This window comes from Lycium ferocissimum, chromosome 2, assembly GCF_029784015.1.
Source record: "Lycium ferocissimum isolate CSIRO_LF1 chromosome 2, AGI_CSIRO_Lferr_CH_V1, whole genome shotgun sequence".
NCBI classification, from domain to species: Eukaryota; Viridiplantae; Streptophyta; class Magnoliopsida; order Solanales; family Solanaceae; genus Lycium; species Lycium ferocissimum.
The window spans coordinates 50,886,905-50,897,602 of record NC_081343.1 but is presented as its reverse complement, the minus strand read 5'-3'; the positions used below and the strand labels follow the sequence as shown (position 1 = coordinate 50,897,602).

Sequence of the window (10,698 nt, the reverse complement as noted above, 5' to 3'; positions counted from 1 at the left end):
TTCATGCATTAATTTCTGCATAACTTATACCATGTTTGGTAGCTAGTAAAGAGACACCTTATTCATGTATTAATTTCTGCATAACTATTACCGCCTTTGGTAGCTAGTTAGGAAGTAAGTTATTCATATATAAAATTAGTACGACGTTTGATTTACAATTTTGAAACCCGCATAACTAATACATGTATAAATTAAAAGTTGAACAAATTTTGGATCGAAAAAGAGGAGGATGGTAAAGGCAAGGGGTTTGGGGGGGGGGGGGGGGAGGGAGTGTTGTTAGTGTGTTGAGAGGAGGAGTTCATACATAGAAATCAAGAATTAAAAGACCTGGAAAACGTTTTGGTCTCATTTGGTCCAAATCTTGCTTAAAGAGGTTGTTTAAAAGGTCTAATAAAAAATCTGAGAAGCATTTAAGCTTGAGTGTAACCTAGTCCAATGTGCTCTTCACCCATCAAACATCACTGTCACTTTCAGGGGTCATTTTCTACTCTGTCCACTTCCTCCCACACCCCCCACCACTCCATCTCACCCTCTCCCACCCACCCCCCACCTTCCTCCCAAAAAGGTCTAATGAATCAAAAGAGAAATGTTTACAAACTAATGACCAGAATTAGAAACTTAAACCAGAGATCAAGAAAAATGAATGGACAAGAAAAGACTGATCATCTCTCATTAGATAATTCCCTATTTAACAATCTATTGTGCTTGTTCAACACAAGCCAACAAATAGAAAAAGAGAAATCAAATTTCCAGAGTTTAATGTAAAATTAGCATAAGAATAAACAGACAAAGAAAATCCTAGTTAGATAAGTGGTAGTAGTAACATACTAATAAATAAAAGTAAGCACTCGTTTACTTTATAAATACCTATCCCTAAGTGCAAAGTCTCTTCCATTTTCTGCATCTATATGTCCTCTGCATATTAATTTGCAAGGAAGAACTAAAATCTTCTGTGTACTCTCTATTTTCATCTTCCAACCCCTTTTCTTTCCTTACCAGGTTAGTCATCGACTGAAAATATTCATACACCATGTCCCAAATTACCTCAAGACTTAATTCCCTTGTTTTATCTATCAATTTAAAACCATTTCTTGAACTAATGTAACAGAAAACCATATGGGGTTGGGATTTTAATCCAAATTCTTTAGCTTTTTATCTATGATTATTTCATTTTGCTGTATTGAAACACAAAAAGTTCAAATCCTGATCAAGATTTTCATATATTTTTGTGTGATGTAGGTGAAGCTATGGACTTCCAAAGTGATCTAACAAGAGAGATCTCACCACAAAGGAAACTAGGAAGGGGAAAGATTGAGATCAAACGGATCGAAAACACGACGAATCGACAAGTCACTTTCTGCAAGAGGCGCAATGGTTTGTTGAAAAAGGCCTATGAATTGTCTGTGCTCTGTGATGCTGAGGTTGCTTTGATTGTCTTCTCAAGCCGAGGCAGGCTCTATGAGTATGCTAACAACAGGTAGTTTATTACTTCAAATAAACCAAATTATAGGTGTTCAAAATTTCATAAAGTTCTAATTTTTATACATATTGTGTGTCGAGTTTTCATCTTTGAAGATGAAGGGTCCTCCCTTTTTCCTCATTTCTCATTTTTTTGTCTTCCTTAAAAGGGGAACTAAAATTCTTTGTTTATTTTTGGAAAGTTTTAATCTTTATACATCTTGTGATGTACAGAATCCTTAGGAAGATCTGAACTCCCAAAGGACAACTTGATCATATAGTTGTGAAGTTTTTTAGACTTTGAGTTTTCCTTTATAACAAAGATTGACTTTCCTTTCCTTTTTGTGTTAATGGTTTTGTTTGTTTGTTTCAATTTTTCTCTATCTGGAGGAAGTTTCTCTTTTGATGATCCCATTTTTGTTAGTAGACATGTAGATGCATAGATCTGTTTGTTGTAAGAAAATAAGTAGAAATTTGAGAAAGTACTCTCATCAGAACTCTGAGATCAGCATACTCTTTCTTCCTCCATTGCTGATAAATTTTCTCTCTTTCCTCTTTCTCTCTCTCAAAGATCAAACAAGAAAGCTGTCAAATTCTAATTGGCCAATGACTTGACAATTCATTAATACTTGTTTTGTGATAGATTATATGACATATATTCTTTCACAGCCAATAAAAACCAAGATTAGGGTTTTGTACTTCATTCACTAATAGCAGTGAAGTACTACTCTTTTTTGTCTTGAGCTTTATTTTTCTTGGTAGAGTCAAACTTGCCCTAATTAGGGTTTATTTTTTAGCTAGGAATTTTTACAAATCTCTAACACTTTTTCCCTTTCTGATAATCAAAAAAATTCATACATGGCTCACATGTTCAAGCCTTTTTTTCTTCCTTGAAATAAATGGTAGTAGAAAAATTAACCAATCAGAGTTCAAAGATCAATTATAGACAAAAGTTGACATTCTTCTTAGTGTCTCTCACCCCTTTTCTTCACTTCACTTCCTATTTTCTTGAAATGTTTTACACCATTTAGGCAATGGGGTCGTCTACACTCTAGCTTAGAGTTTTTTAGAACCAAAAAAAATTTGTTTGAGTGAGTGGTTGGTGTAAGTTTTGTCTCAGTTACAAGAATCTTTGGTCACGTCATACAAGATTTTACACTTGTTGACAAATCTGCTGAGAAAAGACACATTATAGTAACATAAAGGAATGGTTTTTTTCCCTTCTCTGATTTCTCTCTTAATTTCTAACTCCAATGGTGAAACCAAAAAAAAATGACTACCCCTATTTTATTTTGCTTTAAGATGTCTCAGTTTAATGCTTTTACAAAGCTTCTGAAGCTGTTTGAACTTAAACAGCAAAGAAACAGAAGTGTAAGAAAGAGAAGTTCTAAACCAATGAAAAAATTACTCAGAGGTACACTTTACTAGCTATGTTATCAAATACTTGAAGAGGATCTTTTGCATAGATATATTTACGTAACAATTTTTATTTTCCAAAAAAAAAAAGAGTAATTAATTTATTATAGGGTGTTGTCAAGAAAGAGATGAGACATAGGTCCGTACAAGTTTTTATTCTCAACCAATGAGAGAATTCTGAACTCTCTGGCTTTCTTTCTTGCATGGCATTGGCTGCTTAAAAATGGACGGTTCTGATGTGATCAGTGTTTTCAGATCAGATCATATAAGACAGACAAGACTGGATCATACTATTCACTTTACCTTACAAGAGTGTTAAAAAAAGGAGTTTATACATTGAAACAAAACCCTAGGTGGGTAAAAAACTAAAGCTAATGGGTATTAACCAAGGAATAAATTGAATTTGTGACGTGGCACAAATCTGAACCGTTGAAACAGTGGACCAATCATGTGGTGGGAAATTGTGCCAGGTTGGCAGAGAGCAGCCAATCAGTAGCTCGAGGAAATTAAGGTAGGAACAGACTAGGAAATGTGAGTCATTCCTCAGTGTTTGGTTCATTTCTTTCAGTCTTAGGTCTAAGGTTTTAGAAAATTTATGTCAAGGTCATGTTTGAGTGGACAGATTGAGTCTCTGACTCAAAGCAACACTTTGCTATATTTCTGTTTTCCAGCATTGCGTGTTGGCCTAAATCAGCAAGAAAAAAAAGTGTATTAAATGAAAAGTATCTGGATTTTCTTCACCATTTGAAGTTTGAACAAAAGGGTAGTGGTTTAGTTTTATTTTCTAGGGGGAGGGGAAGGAAATTGGAAAATGGGAAATCAAACCCCAACTACCATGATTCACGCCAAAGAGAAGTAATTAAGACGTTCTTTCTATTTTTATTTGGTATTTGTTTTTGGGTTCAACTAATATGGATCACACCAGTAAGCCTTTGACTCGAGACCTTTAGTTAAAGATGGATGAATATTTACTACTCCATCATAATCTTTAGTCCTTTCTAGTTTTTGCTCAAAATGAACAAACATTTGAGTCTAAAGTGATTTTAGAACTTGAAATCTGTCTCACCCTTAGATTATGGTCAATAATGAAGATATATAAGCTAGGGTTCATATACAATTAATTTCTCCTGAACTTATGTACAACACTTAACGGGTAGTCTTTGGCTTTAATTTGTGTTATGTAAAAGTTTTTGGATTTTGTATATTGTTCAATTTTTAGGAAAAACAATTAACCAAAAAAGGAATAACAAACTTAAGCAAAGTGAAGGATAAGTTGGAAATTGGAATTTCATATTATCAACAGTTCCTTGGTTTGTCACGTGTGGACAAAATAATTGATACTTGTTTTAAAACAAGTGAACGGATAGAAATTACGAAAGGAGAAAATGATACGTAAATGTTATGTTTCATTTTTGAAGTATAAAGAGAAAATAAGACGGCAAGTTTGCGTTACATATACTTAGGAGCCGTTTGGACATGATTCCATCTCATGAGATGAAATCACGAGATGAAATCATGTTTGGACATGCAATTTGGATTTCTTAAGTTGCAGTTTTTTTATAAACATAAAAACCCCACAAGTAGTGAAAACCATAAAAAAAATTCCTATTCTTATACAATCTTATCAAATGAGTAAATCATAGTTCATAATAAAATTAATACTCTACTAGAAGGCCTTTCTAAAAAATACAACATCAATTGATCAAACTTTAGTTCAATAAAAAGGAAAATTTAACATGAATAGTAATGTAACTACTCTTTAATATAAGTCTCTCACATGGTACGAACAATATATCTACCAACTTATGGTTGGTAAACATGATTGGTAAATATATCTACCAACTTATGGATCTTTTTTTACAAAATATAAACGTATGGGTCAAATTTTACATTTATAATTTTGAAATCATGATTTCAAATCTTAAATCATGCCTTTTTGGATGATTTGGGATTTCATCTCATGAGATAAAATCAGAGATGAAATCGCATGTCCAAATGCCTACTTAACACATTCTCTTCAGGTCTCTTTCTTCCCTAGTGAAGAGAAAAAGAAAAAAAAAACTTTTTCCCCCTCCTATTTCCCTTCTTTTTCTTGGTCAGCCATTTTCTCTTCCTTTCTCTTCTCTTTCACAGTATCCAAAGTACAAACAAAGAGTCATTGCTTTGTGCAAATGTGCCAAGTTATATATTTCTTTTCCTCTTTCTGTACACCCCCCCCCCCCCAAGGTAAGGGAGTGTAGCGTAGGATGTTTGTGATCTCTTTATCCTTAACATGAAGTTTCAGCTTCCAAGTCCATGGAAGGATAAATTTATTGATAGCGCTTTACTTCCTTATTGAGCCTACTCCACGCAATCCAGAGTAGTCAGGTCAATGAATTTCGAATACGAAATCTAAATAGAAAAAGAGAAAAAAAAAAAAAAAAAAAAAGAGAAGCAGCCAAATTGAGATGAAATACCATAGTGCAGCCATTTGAAGAAAATCCTCTCAAAATCAATGCCCTTTCTTCTTTCTTTTGAATTTCTAAGCAAAACAAATTTATATCCTCACCTAGGAAATGAATTTGTGCAAGAAGTCTTCTTTACTATTTGTAATTTTTTGCCTTAATATCAACAATTCAAAAGGAACTAAGGTGTACCCTTATTTCTTAATTCAGAAAATTCCAGAATTTCTTGTCTTTCATGTTTCATAGGATATAAGGACTATGTATAATGTATTATATAAAGGGCCTTTTATTCTGTCCTCTCTTGAATCTTGATTTTGATAGCCATAAAAGATTTAGTGATCTTCTGGATGTCTTAATGACCATATAACTTGGATATTTGCATGTAACTTTGGAAATACTATTTGATTATGTGTGTCGATGGTTTTAATATATGATTGACAAGAAGCTATCAATCTAACATAAACATGGTCCAGTGTGAAAGAAACAATTGAGAGGTACAAGAAAGCATGTTCAGATTCCTCAAACACTGGTTCAATATCCGAGGCCAATGCTCAGGTATTATTTCAATCACTGGAAATATTCTTCTTCCTTTTTTTTTTTTTTTTTGGAGTAATAAAGGACTAATATTATACTATAAAACTTAAAAAGTCATTACATAGTACTAGTAGAAATGACATCAGGGATGCATAGGTTTTCAAGTTTGGCCAAATTATTACAAATACTAGTTGGAAAAAATTTCACAAAACTTATTCCTAATTTATCTGCTAAAATTGCCAAAGAAATTGAAAGATGGATAATTACAACAGGCAGGGTTGGCCTGCTTTATTCTTAGGTTAAAGATGTGCCACCTTGAAGATGGATCATTTGGCAATATTCTTGCATTATTATGAAAATTCAATGTTGCATTCTGATATTTGGAAAAGAACAAGATAATGTAAATTACTCCATTTCACTTTATTTGTTTGAGTTTAACTTGACAAAATTTTTTTGAAAGAAAGTAAGATTTTTGAAATTTATGGTCTTAAATATTCTGTAACATTTGTGTGGCTGCAAAACTTTTAGAACTTGTGATCCGATTTATGCATTAATTAAGAGAATATTGAAATGTATCATGCTATTCTGAAATAAAGAAGTAGTATCAAACAAAGTGGAACATATGGAGTAATAGACTTCTCTCTTCTTTTCTTTACTCCCTCCGATCCTTTCTCTACTTTTCATGTTTGTCAAAAAATAGTCATCTCAAAATTCTTCCTTCCTATATACTTGTCATGTTTACCAAAAATATTTTTGTACTTGTCATTGTTTAGAATCAAGAAAGACTTAATAATTTCCTTCTTCAATTTTACCCTTAGCAATAATAGCGTGAGCATTTATTGGAGAGAGGAATTAACATGGTGAAGGATAAAAAACTAAATAAATACAAAAAATTTGTTATAAATATTTTGTTAAAGCGCATGTAAAAGGCTAATATGACAAGTAAGCGGAGTACTTGTCGTTCTAGAAACCAAGAAGAATTATCTATTAAACTTTTTTTTTTCCCAATTTCAGCCTTAGCGTTGAGAAAGCGAGCATTTACTAGACATAGAATACTATGGTGAAATATCAAAGAATAAACAAGGATAGCCTTGAAATAAGTCTAATTATCCATGTTTTCTTAAAAGGATATGTAAAAGGATAATATGACAAGTAAATTGGACCTGAGTGAGTAATATTTAAAAGCAGTAGGTTAGTGTTTTCTTAGTTATCCTACTTATAAATACTTATTCCAATTAAAAATAATACATATTTCTTGATAATTAATTAGTACCGTAGTAACAAAATATGGGGTTGCGGTTTAGTTCACTAGGTGAGCTCCCTGCTTTACACAGTTGAGGTGGAGGATTCAAAGCTCATCACTTGTGCATCATTTCTTTCCCCTTTTCTCCATCCTCATTGGCAATGTAATAAAAGAAATATAGTAACAAAATGGGACCTGAATCAACTGTTTCAGAGTCATATTAAGGTGGGTAGCTACTGGATTACTTTGGTTTATCTCTTTGACTATAAGAGAATTAGTTTTGGTTTGGAAAAGATAATGATTTTCAGTGTTACGGAGGGTCAAAGCTTTTCTTGTATGACATTCAACAATGTTACTCAAGGTTAAAGCTTTTCTTGTTTGATATTCAAATTGCTTTACCAATTGAAGAGAGGACATTTGTATTTCCAGATTCATTTTAAATTAATTAAAGGCCTTATACACACAGAGAGGCTTTTCTTAAAGTATGATTGTTTCATGATATAGTAGCTCATAATATCTTGTGGTTATTGTAAAAATGTTGTTCAATCAATCCCAGTATTACCAGCAAGAAGCCTCCAAACTGCGCGCACAAATTGGAAACCTGCAGAATCAGAACAGGTGATTTTTTAGTGTTCTTTTTTCCTTGTCCAATCTCATGTGTTTTATTTGTATATTGTTGTTACTTTTATCTTTGTTGTTAATAGTCCTCCTTTTATGTTCAACTGCATTGATTCAGGAACTTTATGGGTGAATCTCTGGCTTCACTGAATCTCAGAGATCTGAAGAATCTGGAACAGAAAATTGAAAAAGGGATTAGCAAAGTCCGATCCAAAAAGGTGCTTAATTACTTCACTTTTTCTGATGAAATATTCAATCCCTGTAATGACATTATTAATTTCTAACATTCTATCCTCAAATTATAGAATGAGCTGTTGTTTGCTGAAATTGAGTACATGCAGAAGAGGGTAAGTCATAGTACATTCTTTCTTCTAGTTAGTTGCCATTTCAAGTTAGTCTTTTTCTGGTCATGATGCTTTCTATTTATTCATGCCAAAATTGTTACATAATGGACAGCAGGAAGTTGACTTACACAACAACAATCAGTACCTGAGAGCAAAGGTCTATTTCTTTCTCTATTAGTACTTACTGCTATTTCCTTAAATAAGTAATTTATTCTACAGAAACTCATTGGTTTTTGTTAGTAATTTTACAAACAGATTGCTGAAACTGAGAGAGCTCAGCATCAGCATCAGCAGCAGCAGATGAACTTGATGCCAGGGAGTTCAAGCTATGAGCTTCTGCCTCCACCTCAGCAGTTCGATACCCGAAACTATCTACAAGTTAATGGCTTGCAATCCAACAACCATTACCCTAGACAAGATCAACCATCTCTTCAACTAGTGTGAGTTCTCCTTCCTAACGAATTCAAGATTCAAAAGACTTCTTTACATAAATAAATTTCATACTCAGTCAAACTAAGGCATAAAATGAAATAACTAAGGTATCTTTTTTTTCATTGAGCAGCTAATATGGTTGAATGTCTTCTTTCTGCTGTGCTCTACATAAAAACCACAAGAGAAGACTACTATTATGCTTGAAGATTATTGGAACTGAAGATCAACTTAAGTATGTATCCGATATTTTACTATTGCTGCATGAGCTGAGACTCTTGAATATTGTATGTTAATTAAGTGGACATGTACTTTTTTTGCTTTATGTTCCTTTTGTGGCAGTGTACTATCAGGAATTAAGCTAATTATATTAAGTTGATAACTACTGTTCCTTTTGTTCTAATTATTTGGAAGGTTCATATATCTCACTCCATAAGGAAGAGAATAGGAAGGATCTCTCCAAGTTTCTCGTTATTATTGCATTATTTGCATTCAACTTCATAAAATATATAGGATCTTTACCTTATAAAAGAAAAATATGCCATCAGGGTGGAGCTACAGTATTAGATAGCTAGGGTTAGAACAAACAATAGTTTTTGCTGTATTAAAATATCCACCAAATATGTATAAATATTTTGCAAATTCAATAACTAAAATAATCCATGGGTTCAGTAGCAAATTCATAACCTAACAATTTTAAATCCCGGCTTCACTTCTGTATACAAACATAAGGAACTGGCTATGGTGGCCAACTTTCTGCTTAGACATTGGAAAGGAAGAGAAAGGAAAAGAAAAGTGAGCAGATTTTCCTTTCCCTTTTTTATTTGCGCAGAAAATTGGAAAAAACAAATTAGGAATGGAGTAAAAAGGTACTACTACCTTTCATCAATAAATTATAGGGAAAATTTAAGTTATAAATAATTTATGGGTCAAAATTACATATTCATAGCCCATATTTTAAATTACAAACCTACAGCCTAACATTTCATGGCACAACTTGAATATTCACCTTTATACAACAATATACAACTTTATACACCTACTGTAGACAATGTATACACCTTGTATAAAAGTTTATAATAATGTATAAGACTAATATACAAAATTATACAACAGTATATAACTTTATACATCTACTGTAGACAATGTATAAACCTTGTATAAAAGTGTATTATAATGTATAAGACTAGTAAAAAATTGAAGAGTAAAAAAATGGCTATGGCAGGTAATTTAAAAAAGATGGGCTAAAACGGATAAATATTTTGCCATAATTGGCATACAGTGTAAAATTCCCTAAATTATACTCGTAAATAGATAAAGCCCATAGCAGATGGTACATGGGTATCCCTCATCCTCGGTAATTTTACTGCTAACAATTTCACGAAGAACCTAATAAGTTGAAAATTCACCAATTGACATTCTTAGGGGTCGTTTGGTAGAAGGTATAAGTTGGGATATCCCAGCACTAATTTTTGTACCAGGATAAATTTTTACCTTGTACCAAACAAAATATAAAATACATCCCATGGTATAAGCTGAGATATACCTTCTTATACCACTTATCCTGGGACTATTTTATACCATCTCCTAGATGGTATAAAATAATCCCAAGATATAGGATAAATTAGTCCCGGGATTATAGTCCCGGTATAATTTTGGCCATGCACCAAACGACCACTTATAGTAAAAATTCCATATTAGTTGATTGTTAATTTCATATATTTGTTAGTTAACGTGTCTTCATTAATATCATCCACATTAAACTTATCCACCAAAGGATCCAAATTAATACTACTCCCTCCGTTTCAATTTATATGAACTCATTTAACTGGGCACGACATTTAAGAAAGAGGGAAGACTTTTGAAACTTGTGGTTCAAAATAAGCCTTGAAAATTTGTGTGGCTGTAAATCATTCATAAAGTGAATTTATTTCCAAATTAGGAAAGAAGTCATTCATTTTGGTACGGACTAAAAAGGAAATAGGTTCAAACAAATTGAAACAGAGGGAGTATAATTTTTTTCGTATTTCATGATAAATTCACACTCTTCTTGAGAATCAGCTACATGGAAATACTCTTGAACAAATGTTTGGGTATCACAAGAGGAGATAAAAGAAATTGCACGGTTTGCTCTTCAAATGGGCTGGTCTTAAATTTGTTCTTCAAATCAAACTTATGCCTAGCGTGGGATATCTTTAAGGCTTCGACATTG

General features: G+C 32.7%; 1 protein-coding gene across 3 annotated transcripts; it reads left to right on the top strand.

Moving 5' to 3' along the window:
* The first annotated feature begins 846 nt into the window (after positions 1–846).
* Positions 847–8,889, top strand: LOC132043440 (floral homeotic protein AGAMOUS). Of its 3 annotated transcripts, none has more exons than XM_059433934.1 (9): positions 847–999; positions 1,240–1,477; positions 5,792–5,873; positions 7,652–7,713; positions 7,832–7,931; positions 8,019–8,060; positions 8,173–8,214; positions 8,313–8,497; positions 8,620–8,889. In XM_059433934.1, the coding sequence occupies exons 2-9, from the start codon at positions 1,248–1,250 to the stop codon at positions 8,621–8,623; spliced, it is 747 nt and encodes a 248-aa protein (XP_059289917.1). In that variant the 5' UTR covers positions 847–999; positions 1,240–1,247; the 3' UTR covers positions 8,624–8,889. The 3 variants fall into 3 exon arrangements, with proteins under 3 accessions (XP_059289917.1, XP_059289912.1, XP_059289921.1); XM_059433929.1 differs by having other exon boundaries at positions 8,170–8,214; XM_059433938.1 differs by lacking the exon at positions 8,620–8,889 and having other exon boundaries at positions 8,313–8,501.
* The last annotated feature ends 1,809 nt before the right edge of the window (positions 8,890–10,698 follow it).